The sequence below is a fragment of the Megalops cyprinoides genome, chromosome 12 (genome assembly GCF_013368585.1).
Source record: "Megalops cyprinoides isolate fMegCyp1 chromosome 12, fMegCyp1.pri, whole genome shotgun sequence".
In the NCBI taxonomy this organism is placed as follows: Eukaryota; Metazoa; Chordata; class Actinopteri; order Elopiformes; family Megalopidae; genus Megalops; species Megalops cyprinoides.
Window position 1 is genome coordinate 6,814,888 of NC_050594.1, and position 21,353 is coordinate 6,836,240.

The 21,353-nt window shown below is 44.6% G+C and overlaps 1 protein-coding gene across 1 annotated transcript in view; it reads right to left on the bottom strand.

The window, feature by feature from the left end:
• Positions 1 to 21,353, bottom strand: part of kif26ba (kinesin family member 26Ba) — a 114,386-nt gene that overhangs the window by 31,628 nt on the left and 61,405 nt on the right. The window contains exon 5 of the mRNA XM_036542006.1: positions 7,854 to 8,037. Within this exon, the coding sequence (XP_036397899.1) occupies positions 7,854 to 8,037 (184 nt within the window). The remainder of the gene's footprint in view (positions 1 to 7,853; positions 8,038 to 21,353) is intronic.

Consider the following 21,353-nt stretch of genomic DNA (forward strand, 5'->3'; position numbering starts at 1 on the left):
TCAGAAACCAGACCCAAATCTTCACCCATATCAAACCAATTAATCCATTACAGTCCCGGTCCTATCCCCACTACAGGCAAATTAATTGTGGTGCCATGAAGGGGGGGCTTTATCATTCATAGCAAATGAATGGCGTGGGCCATGGATGCCCACTGGGAAATATATAGAAGCAAAATTCTCTTCAGAAATACACATACCACAGGGGGCACCCCTGACATTAATCATTAAACAGTTATTCATATTCAATAACAAAGTGTCAGACAATAATGAGAACATGAATAAGGTTTTTCTTAAGCATTTCCTTCAAACTGAGGCCATTAATGCAATTTGCGTAAATGTATTACTTTCTTGAGATAGAGATATATTTTTTATCTATGTAATGAACCAATGGTGCCCCCCCCCCCCTTTTCAGGGAACGTTTTGTGTAATTACAGTGCAACCTAATTACATAGGGCACCCCTGAGACGGAGGGAAAGGTTAGTCTGTAATGAACTGCATGTTCCTGACTGTGCAGGCAGTGGTCAGGAGGCTTCACTTTCCCCTCAGTGAGATAAGATGGGCAATTACTGATCTCACGAGGCACAAAGCACAGGGGAAAAATGTCATCCCATTTTCAACAACTACTCCAATCCCATTCCCCACCTCCACCCCACTCCCTGTTTAGGTATTTTGTAACCGCGCTCCAGTATTGTGCTGTTGTAGTGTGCTGTGAGGAGGGGCATTGGGTGGTAAATTTTATTCATATGAGTGTCAGGGGCTGCCACACTTGCGCCCCAGATCTTGGCTCTGAGCTACAAATCCATAGGTGATTAATGAAACCACACCCTTCATATATTGTGCACACTCACTGACGTAGAAGCTCGTTTCTGCAGTTTTTTTTTTACCTCCCATTGGATCAATTTGTCAACAACTGATCCACATACGTGAGTGTCTGGCCTGCCTCAGACATCGCACCCCCCCACAACCTCCAGAGATGATGCAGTATTCAGGCCCATTTAATGCAATTTGTTTGAGCTTAATTGGCTTTTCTGCCTGTCTGCTCAACTGTCGCACTGTATAGCTCATCCACAGGAATGTTTGACATTTTAATGTTTCATTGACTAATGTCTGCAGCCCTAATTATTTTATCTAATCTAGATGATTTAGTGCACAGCATGTGTTTTTCTGCACTGCCCTCACCTCTGCTTTGAACTTGTTTTATCCAGTGTAACTGGGTGTTTTATGGGTCATGAGCAAATCACAAGCAGGTCAGCAGGTTTTCAGTGTTTCTTATTCTGTATTTTATACTTTGTCCTTTCTGTGGTCTGTTCTGTAGCTCAGATTTATATGGCGATACATCATTATGACATAGTAACAGTTCTATTCCCATCATTAGTGCTCCATGATCCATTCAAAACTTTTGAATATTGCATTGTGCTTGTCATTTTCAGTATCATCATCAACATAATTATGATCATTACTGTTCTGTGCTATGAGATGTTGCATGGCCGCTCTTACACAGTTTTCGTATGATCAGTTTGATCGTTCTTAAATACTCCTGTCAGTGATTTTGCCCACGTGTTCAAGTGAAATATTCTCCTACAGGAGGCGTCTGGAGAGACGTTGTGAAAATGTACACACCTGATGCTGATGCCTATGCCAGATTCGGTTTCAGGGCAGTGCCAGCAATTCCCCTGAGCAGAACCTGATCACGAAATTCAGCAGCACCATGCTGCCAGCCCGGGTCCCGTTGCCATGTTAACTGCAACTTTCTGTTTCTATGATGGGGCACTGGGGCGTGAGGTTCACAGGTACTGCTGGTATGCAGGTTAATTTGGCTCTGACGGACTGTCGTCATAACTACACACATTCCGTATCATGGCACGGTCACACAGACAGGTCTACATGGCACAGGTATGACACGGTGACACTCTGGTGAGTTTGCTAGCTGGAAACCTCACAGTCCCCCCCCAGTTAACAGTGGCTGTTGAGAGAGGGACAAAAACAGAAGAAGCCTCAAGCCTCACGCAGCCCAGAGTTAACCTCATGATCAAAGGAATCATTGTTCTTGATGCTGAGAGGTAACGGGTTCATTACCAAAAACAGAACCGAGACTATAATCAAGTGTGGATGACTCAAAGGGTCATGGCTTATCCAGGTGGCATGGAACAGACTGACATAAGTGTGAAAAATACGTTCCCCTGGACAGGCACAGAACACAAGCCTCTTTGTGTCAGACCCGGTAACCTCTTGCCAGTCACCCAGCTATAAATAAACTGTTTGGATGTGGGGGTTGCCTGTGCACAACAACTTACATTTAATTCCCCTCCACAGAAATCCACCTCTGGTTGCCTCGTTTGTCCCATATTGTTCCCAATGTCCGTTTCGCGTCTGGCACACAATCAAGAGGTGCTCAGCCCGTCCAATAAAAACACAATTAATTTTTAATAAAGGGAGTGCAAGTAACAAAGTGAATATTGAATTTCCATATCTCGAGCCTTTCGTCCAGCCAGCAAGCTGTGATTCTCTTCCCTGGCTTTGTTTTAGAAAGAGTCATTAAAAATTGATCGGGCTCGAAGCGGTAATTTCTCAAGGTCACCACGCGTGTCGGGCCGGGTGATTGATGCAGTTGTCAGGGGGCCCGCGATTCCTCACAGTCGCCTGCGCAAAGTTTAAAGGAAGGTAAAGGAGACCTGACAGATGAGAGCAGGCCTGATTAATGTTGTTGTACATGGTGCTGTGTCTGAATATGAGAAAGCCTGGTTTTAAAAAATGGCCATACTGCCAACAGAGTCTATAGAAGGAAGGAGCTCGGCTGGATCAACTTGGTTTTGTTTTTTAGCAATCGGTATATATTTTTCCTGACTGGCAGTTATCAAGCTTTTCTTTTAAATTTTTTTTTTTATAAACATTAGGTATTAATATAACGAATCCAAGTAAACTACAGATCTGATGTCAATTTTGCTTTTTCACATCAAAACGTGAATGAAGTATCTACTCATATATTCTTTTAGCAGTTAACCAAACTGTTTTTGTAATATTTACCTGAGCCACATAAATAGTATGGGAATACCATCAATTACATGCTATGGTCCATAGTAGGAATGGACACTTGCTGCTGGGTTATAGAAAGTGTAATGGATACCTACAGTGGGCTTTTTCAATGGAATAATTGTCCAGTGTTCTACAGTATTCTGCCAAGAGCTGTGACACATCTGCCAAAATAAAAATATTGATGTTCACTGGTTACAATTACACTCATGCTGACCCTGGAATAACAACCATCACTGGCCACAAAAACTGTCTGTTGACAAAATGCTGTGTTAGCTATTCTTCTGGGCGCACACAGTTTATGGTCATTCCTGGAATGATGGAATTGGAAATCATTGATCACAAACACAATCAAAAACACAATCTACAAAGATCTTGTCTAAAAAAAAAAATCTACAGCAATAACAATTCTTCATTTCTTTGTTAATACTGCCTTCGGGCAGCTGGTAATGTCCCTGCTTTTCACTGTCCAGATTTTATGATTCTCTTTAACAATATGCAAATTAGATCATTTGTGTGTGTGTGTGTGTGTGTGTGTGTGTGCGTGTGTGTGTGTGTGTGTGTATGTGTAACGTGTGTATGTGTATGTGTTATGTGTGTGTGTGTGTGTGTGTGTGTGTGTGTGTGTGTGTGTGTGTGTGTGTGTGTGTGTGTGTGTGTGTGTGTGTGTGTGTGTGTGCGCATGTGTGTGTGTGTGTGTATGTGTAACGTGTGTGTGTGTGTGTATGTGTATGTGTTATGTGTTATGTGTTATGTGTTATGTGTTATGTGTTATATGTTATGTGTTATGTGTGTGTGTGTGTGTGTGTGTGTGTGTGTGTGTTGGGGGGGTGTTTAAAACCTGACAGCAGGGTTTAAGAGCACCACTCAGCGTGTCCGCGTGTCACGTACCCCTTTCGCCCCTTTAGTCAATGTGCAGACAGACTGCCTGCAAAGGAATCTGAGATATGCTGGCGTTCTGGCCTGCAGCTGAGAATGGGAATCTATCAACAGGCAAGGGTCCAAACCCAAGAGAATCCCAAAAACAATTAAGCAGGGGGGTAGGATTACTTTCGGAGGGGGTTGTTAGTCTACGAATGCAAGATTTCAAACGAGGGGCAGCTTAATGATGAGGGCAGACACACAGACCTGACTTTACTTACAGACTGAGGCGGAGGAATGTAGCCATGCCGGGGCCTGGGGGCACCCTGCTGGTGGCGACATCATGGCGTCTGCTGTATTTCCATTACACCGAATTAACTTAATATGCTGCATTTTAAACCAACTATGACACTGGAGACCCCTTAATGAAAATGCGATTAGATGGAGTCCTTATTTTTAGGTCGACCAGTCAATAGGCTGATAAGATGCCGCCCTCGTGAACTGTCCCTCTGTCTGTCTGTCTGTCTGTCTGTTCGTCCTATCAGTCTGTCTGATTTTTTAGATGTGAGATAATTTGGTTTTCAGTTTTTGGCAAATGTTTGTGTTACTGACCCAGTGGTAAGAGAAAAAGAACATCAACGCTGTTTTCTCAAAACCCCTCCTCCCATTTAGGATAAATGGTTGTAAAGCATCAACAATGCATAGACAGCATGTGCCCTGTGTATATATCTGTACTCTGACAAATCAGTCCCATATTTTGGGCAAATTTTTACATTTTGGCCCAATTTTGAGAAAGAGGCTAAAAAATGTCAATTTCCATTTTGGCACTGAAAGAGATAATGTCATGCTTACAATAATACACTTACATAAAGTCCTATGCGCAGTTTCATATGATACAAGACGGTCGATCTACAACTGTAAATTAGCAAACTCTTTACAATTCTTTTGATACCAAATTGTGCTGATTTTGACAAATTACAATGTCAGAGTAAAACATCTGTTAAACCACACAGACACACACACGTACAAATCCTTTTGAACCATTTTTAATGTCCGTGCCCATTCTGGTACCCTACAGAGCTCTTGGCAGTAGTTTTCTAGGTTAATTAACGAAATCCTCTTGTTATGATCTTTTAACCCAAGGGTACGGTTACCCTGCACATCACCACTCTTCAACACAGCGTGCGGTGCTTTCCAGCTGGGTGGAATATGATTTCCCACAGAAAAGTGAACGCTCCTACACTGCTGACGGTGCGTCGGAAGGAAGTACTGCTCGAGAAAATGGAGAAATAGAGGACACATGAGACACTGAACTCATTTATTTAGAAAAAATTAAAATAGGCCCCCCTCAGTATTGAACCTGCTACGATTTGATGATGAGTTTCAATACTGATGTGTCATTAGTGGGCCATTAATAGAGCACAGTCCATAGTTTGTTCCTAAAAAAAAAAAAATCCATCTCTATTTTGTTCATGTTTTCTGGGAAAATTGAATCCCGAGTAGTTAATGCATCTCAGGATGATTTGAAATCATAACCTTTCATGGCATGCCGTACAAAGCAGCGCTCAGTGTGCAGATAAATCAGACACGCCTGCTGTGCGCGAAATCTGTGCCACCTCTCCTCCATGACAACGAGCGCGAGACGCCTTTGAGCTCCAATTCCTCCCGCCGTCGCACGCAGTAACAAGTGTGCCTCTTAGGTATCTACTCTTCCACTGCTAATCCTTGGTTAATACACTCTAAACTCTCTCCCGATATTAAGGGGAAATGAGATCTCCTCTCGGAGGGACTCGTGGTTTCCCACCCGAGCCCGTGCTGTAACGAATAAACCTCCGCGAGAGAGTGTCTGCCGTCGCGCTGATATCGGGTTCCCAAACCTGTCTTTTTTTTCTGAGCGGGTCTTATCTGGGGCCGATAGCATCTGCGCGCGTTGTTATCGACCGGTTGGCGCACTCACCGCCATCTGTGCGCGTCCCGAGCCAAGCCTGTCAGATCCGCGGCCAAAAGATACCTTTGTTTTTTTTTTCTTTCTTTCTTTCTTTCTTTCTTCTTCTCCTTCTTTTACCTACTACCCCCCTCCCAGACACCGTGGAAAAATACAGTCCAAGCCCGACCATATGGGGTAGACGGATGAGACTGGCGCCTTGCGTCAGCATGGCAGGGCACTGCGAAGCTGGGGTGGTTTTTTTTAAGAGGGGGCTCGTTCGGACTCCTGCCACAGAACAATGCCGCGGTGCTGTCTGTCACGCAGCCCGAACACATGGTGCGGTAAATAAAGGGCACAGAGGAGCCCCGGAATATGACAGGAGGACTGCTGATTGGCTGATTTGTGGCCCACTGTGTCCTTGTTGCTGTTGTCATTGGTGTCTGTTGGCCGATGAGTGTTTATCTATCGCAGTGGATCACAGATTCCTTCCTCTGGTGTTTTTCCTGTGTGATTTTTGATATTCCCAGTCCAAATCCCTGTAAACTGGTAATGTCTCTGGGTTTGACACCAGATTTAAAATCATGCATTTCTTTTCTTCTTTACCACAAATTTTAAACAATATCTTGTCCCGCAGTTTTATAGGTACAACTACAAAACCCCTGCATCCAATATTGGGCGCTATCCAACAGTTTGGTAGTGTTTGCACTTTATGTCTAAAGGAATACATTACAGTGACATCGCTTTTAGAATATTTTACTTCTTATAAATTGCATAAACAAATAACATCCACAATTAGTAATAATCTGAGAAATATTTGTAATAATTCTTCACAAACTGTTGTTTGATATGCTGACATGAAATTAGTAAACCTATGAAATCCCATATTTTTCCTACTACTCACAGGTCTAACTCTGCATGTGGTGGTGGCACAAGCAAAGCTTTGCTGAGATTCATTTTCATCAAACCCGGCCAACAACTTTGCAGAATGAGGGAATTTAGGTCAAAGAGGAGAATAATGTTTGTCTCTGTAAATTGACCGTAGTTTTCCTGCTGTGTTTATTTGCTGTTTTATATAGTCCAATGCCATTTATTTTCAGTCAACAAGCTCACCCGCAAAAGGACTGTCTATGAGGAGCGAAAACAATATAAAAAGCCATTAAATGGGCAATCAATAACGCGCACACATACACACACACACACACGTACTTCACTCCTACCGCTGTGAGGGTGTGCATTTCATCAAGTCCCGCTGGAAAATGGAGAAGGTGACAAACGACAGGCTCAGCACCATGCCGGCCCTCCGGCTACGAGCGCAGGGCCGATACTGACATTTTGCAGGACGCGGTCAGCACTCCGATCTGCTCTTTTTATACCCAAGGCCCTGGGTGCTTGCTACTGCTCCCCTTCCCTGCCCACATCTCAGTTTTATACAGAACACCACAGTTTCTCTGGTTTGCTCTGAGAGCACGTCTCTGACCCCACTAGTGCCACACAGTTACCATGGTTAAAAAAGGACCAGGGACCATAAACCAAACCAACAAACAGCAGCTCATTCAGTGGCAGGAGCAGCAGCAGCAGAAATGCTTCACTATTGAAATGCTTCGCCATTGAAGTGCTTCACTGTTGAAATGCTTCACCATTGAAGTGCTTCACTGTTGAAATGCTTCACTGTGCAGTTTTCCTGTGCTGAAATCAATTCGATTTCCTGCGTTAAATTCTCGGTGTTCTTCAACTTGCATTATTTTATATTATTGCACATAAATGAACATGGGTATTGCAGATCGTTGACTGAAGCTTGTCACTTAATGCGGTAACTGTCATCGCATTGTCTCAATGCAGTTTCGTTTGTTCAATCAGTTTGTGATTTGTTTAAGAGGCTTGCTTCATTTCTGTTAAAATTTAAATACTGGCATGGCAACAGTAACATCATGTTGGGTGACATACTTCAAATACAAGTAAATAATGGGCATGACCTCATCAGCATGGGACTGCCAGTTGACTGGGATTAGCACGGGAGATGACCAGAGATGCCTACCTTTCCCAGGCCAGGGGTGTCTTTGACCTTGTTGACAGCACGCAGGAGGCAGGGCGGGGCCGGGGGGGGCGAGGTCTGCAAGATCCCGCTGAAGTTGGTGGGGAAGAGGGGCGGGTCGCACGCCAGGGGGGGCGCAGGGCGCTGCTTCTTCTTTTTGGATGAGAGGTTGAGTTTCTGGGCGGCTCTGGAGAGAGACAAACAGGAATGACGTAATCAGCCAATAAAGTAGGGCTGGTGGCAGCACTGACATTATGTATACAGTAACCAAGATGGCCAACTCTTCGGTCTTGACACTTAAATATCCGCCATTGCATTGTTGAGCCTAAAGTTCGAGCGCAATTTTCAATTTTAATAATGACTTGAACTTCAGAGCTGGAGCAGGAAGTAATGCCAAGTGTATAATCTCCCTTATAATGAGTGTTTTCCAACTGTAACCGGCAAACTAAAACATGAATTTAAGATGATAAACCACCTATGGAACACTAAAATCAATCATAATGCATTCAAAGCTGGGCTGAATCTTCAATGCAATTCAAGTACTCTTGAATAGAATATGCAAGCTCTTGATAATGTGTTGACCCTATACAGTATATTTACAATTCTCTGGTCTCCACAATGCACAGTCATGTTGCCTCTGAGGCATAACTTGCTCCATAGCACTGCTGGACAAATGAGCCAATCGCTCTCTTAAGCCGTTAATCGGAATGGAATTGCATTCCCTGGCATGCGCCTAGCGTTGAACATATTGACTGTCTGCAAGGTTCACTGCAGCATTCCTTATCTCCGGAGCTTTCGGCTCTGCGCTGTGTACACGCTGGGGAGAAGGGGGCGCATCTGCTGTGCATAGATCCACATGCTACAACAGTGCTCAGATCCACAGGCATTTACCCACAATGCATCACTCTGCCGCTGGCACCCTGTCCCTGGGTGCACTCTGTCTGGATGTACAATTTCACACACCCCAGCACCCCGCCTTCTTTTTTTTTTTTTGTTTTTTTTTTGCTGTTCTTTCCAAGACATTTTGATTTGAAGCTACAGCAATCAAGGTTGAATGCCACCACTGTTAATTAAATTTGCAAGATTATGCAGATTGATTTTGGCTTGTTTGTTGAAAAGCATAGCATGCGGTTATTAACTACGCAGCCTGTGCAATGTAGCACAGTCTTTGGTGTGAGTCTAAACATTTTTATTGAGGGTAATTTCTGTTAATTTTTACAACTGATGCGTTTCCATTAACAGCTCTGTGTGCATAAACCTTATCCCTTCTGAATCCTATCTTCTGTCATTGCAAATGAGTCCTCAATCCACACACCCACACACCCACAAGGCAACTTTGGGACGTGAAGACTTGAATGTCAATCAAACCAAGTCATAACCTGAAGAAATCTGACAGAAAAAATTTGCCATTCAGAGTGAACAAGGCTAAATGAACCTTAAGTCTTAAAACTCTGAGGCTATCAGATAGAGCCAGATGAGTTGTAACACAGAATATGATCCACTGATGGTCCGTTTCAACGACAGCATGGTTCCCCCATTGGATGGGGGAGGACAAAGCCTGTGTGACCTATGGTGCAGATTTCTCGATACCATTTAAACAGTACCAGTGCTGACTAACAGAGTGTACAGAGGGGAACCAAAGAAACAACTGTGCTAGTGTGAAAGATCATGAAGAAGGAGAACATGCCACGCAGCATTAACAGACGACCTCAAGGGAAGCATTTCAGCTCTTTAGGAGTGTTGGCTCCCTCATTATATCCAACTCTCCCAGGGTGAGGGATTTGTGCTTTACTGCCTTTCAGAAACTCTTACTCAAAGTAAACCAATCAGATATCACACAGGGACTGAGTGGGACGGGGACTATTAAAGCCCACACCCAGTTTCTCTGTCCCCTGCTAGAGCTTCTTTTGAAAATTCAAACAAGGAAAGTGTAGGTAAAGCAAGAGAAGGCTTTTAAACACTAAGAGACAATTAGAATGTTGTTGTCTTGGCAACTTTGTTGTATATGTGATTCTCTTCTTGTCGAAGTCTCTTCCTCCACCTCCACGTGAGAACAAGAAATAAATTCAGACTGATCACTCTGTCAGCACCATACCTTACCACATCTTTTGCAGCACAGAGAGAGTGAGAAATGTTTCCGTGTGATTCTGCCAGCATTTAAATCCCAGCATGTTTACGAGTTGTTGCCTTAGGATACAAGCGAGTGAGTTCAACAGTCAATGCACAAAGCGATACCTTTGTTCCAATTCTGAACACAAAATATTTGGATTCATAATCTTATCACGTTCCTGTTGAGAGGAAAAAAGAAACGCTTCTGTGAGAAATAAATGGATCAAAAAATGAGATACTCCTTCAGCGATGAAATCAAAAGAAAAAGTGAATTTTGTTGTAATGATAATATTTTCTGTTGTTTTAAGGATTTCAGTTACCACACAGATCATCTGCTGCTGTCACAAGGCAAGCACAGCCTTCAGTTCTGGTAACACTGTGCTGAACATGGCCTGTTTTTTTTTTTTTTTAAAGTTAGCATCGTAATTAAAGACTCTCACAGAACAGCAGATGACAGGGTGTACAAGCTACGCTATATCCAGCAATTTAAGGCAATTATTGGGACACTGATTCGAGAAATTTGGCAAGAAGTCTAGAGTCGAGAGTTAGAACCCTGGAGGGGTTTCTTCTGAGTGGAATTTCTCAGGGTAACCTCCCTGTCTCTATTACTGCCTCCCAGGATTTCACACAAACAGAGAACCAGCGTGAGAAATAGGCCGCTGACATTTTAATTGCTTCGACATAATCTCAGCATTGACATCAATCACACTTACCCTGCATCTCGACAACACCCCCGTGACATCCTAACTATAATTTAGTAACCCTTTTAAACCCGTAATAGCAATTCCTAATGAAATCACAATACAACCTATTGCCATTTAGCACTGGGGTCCGTGAAAGGGAAAACTAGCAGCATACTGTAAGTTCAACCACATCCTCCTGGACTGTCATATTTGCGTAGCGTTCGGTGAGGCCGAATACACAAAGACAACAGAAGGCATGTTTTCAGCTGTTATTGTTTATCTAAGCATGCGCATGACAGATATTGTTCTTTGCATTTTAAAGAAAAAAATTCAGTCTTGGTTCTAGACAAGCTATTATTCCAAGCCATATTTAAAGCCATAGTGTCTCCCCAACCAAGTAATCATAGCAAATCACCGTTCGCATAATGCCTCCTAATGGCCTAAAACCCTCAATTACAATAGCCTCATAAAAAACAACACAGGAGTAAGCATTTATCCTTATCCAAACTCCCATGTGTACTACGCAGTGAGAGATCTTTTCATTATATTGGCACTGGTAGGACACCCTATTAATTTCCCTTTTTTCACCGCCAGTTGCAGTGAGGTAATGTCATTGTTATCTGTGAGAACCCGGTGTTCTTAGGGCTGGATTAATTCTGCTCATTATGCACGACCTACTGCAAGACAGTCCGTTATTAATTCATTAATTTCATGACTTACGAGGCGTGTCATGGCGAGATACATTGCGCCTGTCGTAAAAGCCGCGAGAACAAGGGCACAGGTATGGAACGGCAAACTAACACGTGAAAAAAGCATCAAGCTAAAAAAAGATAGCATTGGTAATATAAGCCTACAACCAATCAGACACACACGGCCTTCTCAGGAGTTCCTCTCCTGTAGACCTTGGCTCACCCTTACATAATTTTCGCACATCCCACAGTGTACATGAGTAATCAGTGGTTACACAGCAGTGATTTATTCTGAAGCCCTTTGTGTGTCTGCTTACAAGAATATTCTACTCCCACCCTCAGTAAGCCTTTTCTCTACACACACTATCTATTCCAGGCCTTGAACCTGGCAAAATATCACTAGAAGTCACTTCCTACAATAAATCAAGCTAATTAAAACAAATGTGCCTTCTGTCTTGGCTAGGAGCGAACAGAGTCATATATACAGGTAGACCTCGGCTAACAAAGCCTCTGAGGACACAGCTCCCTAATTTAATCAAGTTCATATTTTTTCAGTTTTTTAAATATGTTGCATGTGTATTTGTTCAAAAAACTTCGGCAATCACAGGAGGCAAATCCACTTTCATTTAAAAAGGTATAAAAAGCTAATTTGAAAACTGTAATTTCAAAAGCCAAAATTTAGAGCAGATACAAAAGGCTGCAGATTAAAAAAGACCAGCTCTGTGTGTTTACACTGCAGATGTTAGGACTACAAATAAATTAATAACTTCCACAGTTCCCAAAATGCTGGTCTGTCGTTTTGCGGAGCTGCTAGTAAGATTTCTCAACAGAGTCTTAAAGAAAATAATAGACACACACATCTCATTATGCATGTACACAGGCACAGAGACAGAAAGACGGGGACACTAATAAAGATTAGTTCTTTAAAGACAAGAAACACACACACACAGACATACTTGCTTAAGTACAGATACACATGAATACAAACAAGGGCACAAGAGTCAAAAAGTGCTATAATTGACAATTCTGCCTAACTGGCAATCCTATAGGAAGTGAGACGACCTCACTCACTGTAAAATGACTCGCAGATCTCACCTGTCCATCGGCTTGCCGAGGGCCTGTTGACAGAAACAGCCAACACCTTGCCCAACCTGCACAAACCCTGCTCCAGCAGGTCTCTCTCTCCATGGGTCATCTCACCACATCATAAAACGGGATGCGGGAGCGAAAAAGTAGAGAGAGAGCAAGAATGAGAGAGGATGTTTGGAGGAGGAAGGGGGGAAGAGGAAGAGACACAGAGAGAATGAGAGAAAGACGGAAAGAACAGAGAGGAAAGACGCAAGACAATGAGAGCAGTGAGAGTGGGAGATGTAGACAGAAACAGAGGAACAAAACAGGAGACAGCCCGGGAGAGAAAAGACCGCACGTTGTTTGCCAGCCTTGTAAACTCAGCAGATATTGTCTTCTCTACAAAGGAAAGCAGCAATCTCTCTCCTGCCTCCTCTCCCTCTCAGCATCTCCCTCCCTCCTGATTTTTTTCTGTCTCGTTTCAGACTTCTTGCAGGAGCTTTATTAAAGCCTTCCTTCTCTGTTAACGTAAACACACACACACACACACACACACACGCAGACATACAGCAGTGCAAGAGATTATCATAGCGAGCCGGTGCACGGGTAAGGTGCATGGGAAACACAGACAGCCAGGTGACACGGAGCACAGGTCCAGAGATCTGCCTCCGAGCTGTCAACAGTAAGCAGCGTCTGACTGCAGCCGCGCAGGGGAACTTCAGACGACGCCTTCTCTTGAAGCTCTGCCAAGCAGATGCTGGCAAAGTCTAGGGGAGCCTGAAACATATGTCAGGAGAAGGCATTTCACTTAAGGCCATGCGGGATATCTTTAGCCCATCCCTGGGTAACGAAAATGGGGGGGGGGGGGGACAACTAGGAAGGGGTTGGCGCTGGAATCCTGGATACTTGTCAAGAATAGCAGCGCAGAAAGGGAAGGGAAAACAAACAGTAGATTTAATTAATTTCTCTCCTAAGGACAGAACAAAAACAGTGACAGAAGAAAATCTCACGTTTCTGACAAATTTCTCTGCTCAGTTTCAAAAATCATTTAGGAAAAATCTTTTTGTTTTTTTTTTGTGGAGAGTCGTTTCTTATTTCATAGTCTGATGAAAAGTGAACGTCCTAATTAAGGGTGTCTATCATGGCTCATGAGTCTCAAGTCTGATGCAGATCTGTTTTTTTTTTTTGTTTCTGTGTTTTTGCTGATTTTTTTTTTTGCTTTGGTGGAGTCTAAATGTAGCGTTGTATGTGAACGCTCACCCATAGTCCTGGGTTCTAACTTTTGCCCCACACCCTGAATCCTGGGTGAGGGTGTTTGGTAAGCAGTGTAGCATAGCTGTTAAGGAGCAGGACTCATAACTGAAAGGTTGCCGGCTCGATTCACCGCTGGGGTGCTGTACCCTTGGGCAAGGTACTTAACACACAATTGCCTCAGTATCCAGCTGTATAAATGGATACCATTGTGGAGGGAAAAAAAACTGTAACCGATGTAAGAGTGTCTGCTAAATGCTAGTAATGTAATAATGTAATGTAATGGTAAGCAGGGCCTCTATGTTTCTATAAGATTCCCATTTGGACTTTGTTGCACTTCTAAAATTGGAAAGGAGTTTAGAGCATTATGATAACCATAGGTTCAAGTCCATGTGCAGGTGCCTGTGTGATGAGCAGGTGGTCCAGGCTAAGCTGGAATTTGTCCTGCAAAATTCCCCCCTGTTTCACAGCAGTTTTTGGGAAATATGTAAACAGAGTTCTCCATACTCATTCATAACACATAACACCTTTCACAGCTAACATTTTCAGAATCAGAATCAGACTTTATTGGTCAAGTGTGCTTTTACACATGCAAGGAACCAGACCACTATGAGGCCTGATCACTCAGTGTAACTGGCAATGTTTACTGTAACTGACACACACACGCGGTAACCAACAAAGCCCAGATTCAAGTGTCTCTATATTACCCATAATTCTTCTCTACGGTCCGGGTGCATCAGCCAAAGCCACAGAAAAAATCCACTAGAGAATGACGGACATGGTGAGCGGTTGGGTCCCGAGGGAACCCCGCGTTTTGCAAACCAGGGGCCCCCGATCCTGCTCTCGTGTTATTGTATACTCAAGACAGGGTGTAGCTCAAATCTGCTCCGCGCACACCGATGGAAACGGCCTCTGGAAGGCATGTCTTAGTCACTCAGGGACAGAGACGATGAAGACGTGCGGCGCAGAAAGACTGGCACCGCTAACGCGCCGGAGCTTATAGCTGGAGGCAGGTGAGACTAATTTCTCTGTCACTTTTCATGTGTCTTTCCCTCACCAAGAGGCTCTGGGGGCAACATGAAAGCGGGAGACAGAAACCTTTCAACCAATTGCTAAGCAGGGAGTGAGGCAGACACCGCCCACCTTCTGCTTACCTCTCTCTGCTGTACCTCGCTTGCGTCCAAAAATGCTCTCGCTGAAAGCATGGGCCTATCACCTACGTGCACAAGCAGCGGCATGCTGCTGTTCTGATACTCTGAGGGCTCTCGCCCCTGTCTCTACCGCTGAGAGTAAATGGAGTTGAGTTTCTGGTGCCGGTGAACAGATTTTGGTCTTCTGGAGGCAAAGCTCCCTGCATAGCCATGACATGCAGACACACACAAACAGCGTAAGCATGGTTGTGTGTAGTATAAATACCAATTCTTATGCCAGTGGCCATATCTGACAGAGAAATAGGCCGTGCTACTGAATACAATGAAAATGTTTAGTGAAGAGTGATCAGTAGGTTCACATGCACAATTAACAAGAGCATTAGATTACCTTGAAGTTGCAGCAAAAGTCAGTAGGTATTGGAAGAGTGTTTAATTAGACATACCAAGCAAACACTGAGCTGTTTGTTTTTTCTGGGAGTATTCACAAATTATTGCATCCCTACCAGACTTTTTCACTGAGCTACATTTTTATCACATGTTCATCCTAGATTGATACACAATTGGACAGAAACAGGGCTGACTCTGGGCTTTGAATCCGTGGTGGAAGACTGCTCTTGAATCCTTGAAGTGATTACAGTCAACTCTCAATAACTGCAAATGCTCTGGACTGTCATAGTATTATGCATCAGAGTGTGGAAATAATAGAAGTAACTGACAGTAGCTGCATATTAGCCTGTACATAATCATAAAGAGTTTCATATACTTTATTTAATTAAATTTAGTGTACCTAAGGGACAATAAAGGGTTCTGAACTTCAATACACTACCCTAGTACACTGTACAATTGCAGAAATGAATGGCCAGCGAAGGACAATTCCTGGTCAGGCTAACTGCCGGGCACTCAGAATGTCAGGGTACATTAGCGAGGCATACTCTCACTCCATTGACATTCAATTACTGCACAGATAGGATGGGTGAAAGGCTGGGAGTCTCTGACTTGTTTCCAATTTCTATCTAATCAAATGCACCCCCGTAGCAATGTGGAGAAAAGCATTCACCATTACTGCCAGACTATATTTCCAGCTACACATTTAAAAAAATATATATTTTGAAAACTACAATCAAGCTTACAAGGACCAAGTATAAAATGCATTTCAGTGAGGGGCACAAGTACCAGTTTGGTGTGGGGCTGTCAAATTCGATGACATAAGTGTGCTACATTTGTACAGAAACTAATGTGCTCTGTTTTATTAGATACACAGATAATTAAGATGCTGTTGTAGCATTACACAACGGAGTGCTCCCCCGCCCTGGTTTTTAGTTGTCCAACGGTCTGGCTTTTCTATTTCCTAACCATTGTCTGCTCTGTGAAAGATATGTGATGTATGTCTTTCTGTGAAAGAAAGGTGTGCCTCATGTACACAGAAGAATAGGTACTGTAGATTTCTCCTCATCTTATAATTGTTAATGTCTACCTTTTAAACAAATTCAGGGCAGCTGTCTCATTTAATTCAGCTTACTTAATTATCTGTTTAATGGTTCTAGGCCCTCTAACAGTGAAATAATTGCACGGCTTATTACTCTTAATTGCCTTGAAAACAACCTGTGCTACTTAATTACCCGACACAAATGAACCAAAATAAGTTGAGAGATGCCTCTCTTAACTAAATTTCTCTTTGCACAAACACACCAACAATTTTGTGCTTCCTCTAAAAAGGACTAAAAGCAGGCTATCATAGGGGGATGTCAGAACCAGCTGAGAGTTCTGTTAACACTTCATTCGCACCTGGCTGTTTTGGAGAGAAAATGACATGCACAGCTGTCCCATGGGACCAGGACTGAGAGACCCTGAATATAAATAAGCACTGCAATGAATGGCCTTCCCGCCACCCTTCTTCTTTCTCATCCATCGAAAACGTTCCTGCTGCTCTAATGGGCAGAGGCCATGCTCTCCTTATCACTCGGAATGAGGATGCCATTCTTGGAATCCCCCCGTTTACGAGGAGTCATTACAAGGCCCGGTGATGAGCCTGTCAGGGCATTGTGCCCCCATCTCCTCTGAATCACAGCTTCCTTCCACAGGCCGAACGGGTGGAAATCGAGAGCCGACTGCCCTGAATTTAAAGCCCGTATTAGGAGAAGGGAGATTGCATCAGCTGTTCAATCCCCGGTTCAACCCTTCCTTTCGATAGCCCCTGTTCTCATGTCACGCGCGTGTTTGGAGCACTTTGAAGTGTCAGTCATTTGTGCTGGTACCAAGCAGAAGACCGCTGTTTCTGCCTGTACCCTTTTCCCTGATTAAATGTTGCGTTTAAAAGCAAAACGCCGCTCAGAACACTTGCTCTGCACTGCCAGGGGGTTGAGGGTTGGGAGGTGGGGGTTGGGGGTTGGGAGGTGGGAGGTGGGGGTGGGGGGGTGGGGAGGTGGGGGTCAATAAAGTGACGATAATGAAAATCGGCTCGACCACTTTCACCCCGCTGCAGTCACTAAACGGAGGCAATCCCGACAGAAATCGCCGGTAGACATCGTTGCATGGGGTGAAATAATTTATTCGGAGCGGATTCCTGTCACGCCCCACTGCCCCGGCCACCAGTGCCTATATCCCGGTTCTGGAACCCCACCGGCAGAACAGAACCCCAGGGGTAAATATTTGCTGAATAAATCTCGCTTGCTGTTTTGGCAGTGACATATTCAGAGGACGCCACTAATGAAAGCCCTCACTCTCCTCGCGCACAGACAAGTCCCAACTGTTTGGTAGCGCAATCTGTCATGTGGAGTTAGGGGGTGTGCAAATGTGTGTGTTGGGTGTCAGGGGGATGGGGGGGTCAGCTCCGATTTGAGAATGATGAGGGGAGGGGGACCACCCTCTGGTTTTGGGGAGCGGATGAGGGGTAGAAGGGGGTAGTAGGGGTGAGGTGAAGAAATCAGCTCAGTGCCACTGATGATTAAGGAAAATCAGACTGTAACTTTGTAATGGATGAGGCTATATGCAAGGTGCACCCACTGAGGCAGAGCTAGAGAAATGCAGGCTTCACACAGCAGCCCCCCACTTCCCCTGCAAAGACTGGCAGAAAAAGCCCCCCTGTCACACACACTCACATTCATACACAAGTATGCACACTTACACATGCACACATGCTGTATACAGATGCACACAGACAGACATCTGCATACATGGACACACACTCATATGCACATACATACAGTACATAAACACGCATACACAAATGCACATACATACATAAACACATGCATGCACACATACGAACAAGCACAGACACACACAGAGCCCATTCTGATCCTTGCCCTAGAGGGGAGAGAGAGCGAGATGTCTCAGGGTGATAGAGACCACCCCTTTCCTGTGTTCTGTCAGAAGTGCAGTAAAAAATCTGATCCTCAACCATCCTGGATACACTGGCATACATTTAAAAAACAGACAGAAATGTGAACACACATTTCAACTCTTTGAACTAAACCTAAAGGCACTGTGTTGTAAAAGGGGAGGATCCCTTCTGCTAATTGGCAGCAGTGGATTTCACCTCTGACCCCTGCCCTCCCACCACCAGAATCTCCGCACCAGGTTGGATTAGTTGAGCAGCCCTCCCCACGTGCCCCTGTTTGTGTTCCCTACACTAATGATTTCTGGAGGGGGGGGGGTAATGAAAGAGGACAGCCCTCCAGTTTCCAAGGTAAGCTGGACGCGCACGATTGGCCATTGTATTTACCTAACCAACCAGCCGTCAAATAACCCCCATACAAGCAGGTAGGAAAGGGGGCAGGGCAGACAGGGGAGGGAGGAGGTTTTGCCCGGGGGCGGGGACTGGATGGAGGGGGAGGAAAGGGGAAAGGGGTGGGGGGGGTTGGAATTGAGCCATGAGCGGGTTGCTGTGAGCTACACCACCGCCGTGCTGGGGTGCGCCGTCGCCATGCCAACGCACCTGGGACACACTGTTGCGGCTCCGGCGGTAAAGCTTGAGTCGTTTTCACAGTCGGGGCTGCGCGACGGCCTGTCTCTGCAGGAAATGGATCGCTCTCCATGCTAATCTCCGTGAATTACCATAAACACAAACACGTGTGGCTTTAAAACGCCGTACCCTGGGGTGTAGCAATACCGCATAACCACCGCATAAAGATTCAGCTAAGATTCAGCCAATTTCTGCGCTCACCGTCCCCGTCGACGCAAACGCAGGACTGTAATACGGTCAGAAAATCAGCCCGTGCAGCGTGAAACAAAAAAAAAATAAGATCAGCGGTTCCCCCTCTTGTGTCATGCAGAAAAAAAGAGATTAAGGAGACATCATAAGCTCTATAAGCTCCTCTAGGAAAGGTGGGGGTGGGAGGGCGGTGGATTTCACATGTTTCACTGCACGTCAAAAAAAAACAGCAGGGGTAACAAAATAATAATGGGAGAAATAAATAAATATGGCTTAGGCTGAGGGGAGAAAGAATGAGGCACATACATGAGCAGATCAGAATGCAGATGTTCCCAGGAAAGAATGCACAGCCATGTCACAGTTTGTGTGTTTGATAATACCCATGGGGCATGCAGGAAGTGCATCGTGATCCGGCCTTCATGTGTGGCCTGGCTGAGCTCGATAAGGGTGTGTTTTAAGGAGAGGAGGTTGGACAGGGGCAGGGCAGGGGCGAGGCAGGGCAGAGCAGAACTCGGACCGGGTGAGGAGCGTCTGGGGAGAGGGTGTGAGATTGTGTGGCGCACAGGAATGTGGGGGTGATCGAGTGGAATGGAGTGGGTGCGAAAGGCTGAAGTCACACATCACCATCACCGCCCCCAGCATACCACGCAGGGGCTGATGACAGCGTCTTTCATGCGCCCATACCGGCAGAGGCATCCCAGGAATCCACCCAACAGAGGTAAGCAGCAGCAGAGGTAAGCAGCAGGGGGCACTGCTAAGCACTGCTCTTGTATGCAGTTATATCAGCAGTCATACACCTGGCTGATCTATGTTTTCCACCTCTGTACAGTGGCCTGCATTCTAAATTCAAATCTAGAATGGTTCAAACTGCCATACAGTGGGAGTGCTATTTCCATCTCTGTGGTGATGATGATAAGGGCAATAACAGTCATGGTTACTATCATTACTATCGTTATCATAATAAGCAGCAACAATATTATAATTATTGTTGTCATTATCATTTAGTCTTCATTTATCTTTTGTTTCTTTTACACTTTTTATCATTTTTCTTTTTGCTATATGTTCAAAACAAAAAATGGAGTGAAGTTTTGTCTTTCTCCAATAGGTGAATTCAAAATCAGAAAGAGTTAAAACAGGCATCCATCAATGTTAGATGACATTTAAAGTTTGAAAAATGTGCCTTCAATCATTATTCTTCCCTCAAGAATCACTATTCTTCCCTCAAAGTAGATGCACAGTGTAGATATGTAAACAATTATCTACAGATTATATACATACACAGTAATATAATCAGAGGGCCAGGCGAGAGGGAGAGAGAGACTGACAGGGGAAGAAGCGGAAATCTCAAATTTCCCAGAATCCCCGGCAACCTGCCACGTCTCAGACTGAAAGCACCGGTGTGTTCGGGTCACAACATCGGTGCTATAAAACACAAGGCTCTCGGAAAGCAAATTACAACCCCCGTAAATCTTTCCACAGCACTTGTGAGTAAAAGTAGGGTGGGGGTGGGGGTGGGGGGAATCCAGACCCCCCCTATTCTCCATCACGGAGAGAGAGCAGGGGGAACGGACCAGGTGTTCGCGTGCTCACAGAGACCAGCTTTGTTTCCTGTGCGTGTGCAGGCCGAGGTGGAGAGCTACGGTCCCTCATGCTGAACTGTGGATTCACACAGGGTATACGGCTCTTTCCCCCCACGCAAAGGCAAGCATCACTCACCACACACCGTAGCCACTTTTCCCCTCACCTGCCGGGGCTGTAGGTCTGCTATACTCAAGGTAAGCCTGAGGTGTTTCCACACCAAACTGACCTGTGTAGTCTGCATGTATAACCTGTAGACAAGAGGAGCTTACTGAACAGTACCCGAGGTAGTAAGACCTGGGTTTTTCTGACTGACCACATACGCAACAGCAGTCAGGCAGGAATAAGGCGTGTTCACCCTGCGGAATACTGTGGTTGGAGAGTGTCTCACCACACCGCACTGTTATAATGCTTACTTGTTGCTAGGTACTGTATCCTGGTACTGTTCATATTAAAACGCAAACAGGCAAATACTCCCATGTAGTACATATACTGGATCAACTTATTTGATGAGCAGCACAAATCATCAAAAAAAGGGACATCAAAAGTACATGGTACAGTAGGAATTTTGTTCCAAATCACAGGCTAGTGAACAAATACACAAATCATGGCAGTGTGGTACAGTGGTAAAGAGCAGGGCTTCTAACTAAAACTTTGATTCCATTTCCAGGTGGCCCAATGATGTTGTACCTTTGGGCAAGGTACTTTGTTCAAAATATCCAGCCACATAAATGGGTAACATGAAAAAATTATAAGCTCTTGGTAAGAACATCTGCTAAGCAAATGTGATGTAAAGTCATTTATTTACAAGCTAGTTATAG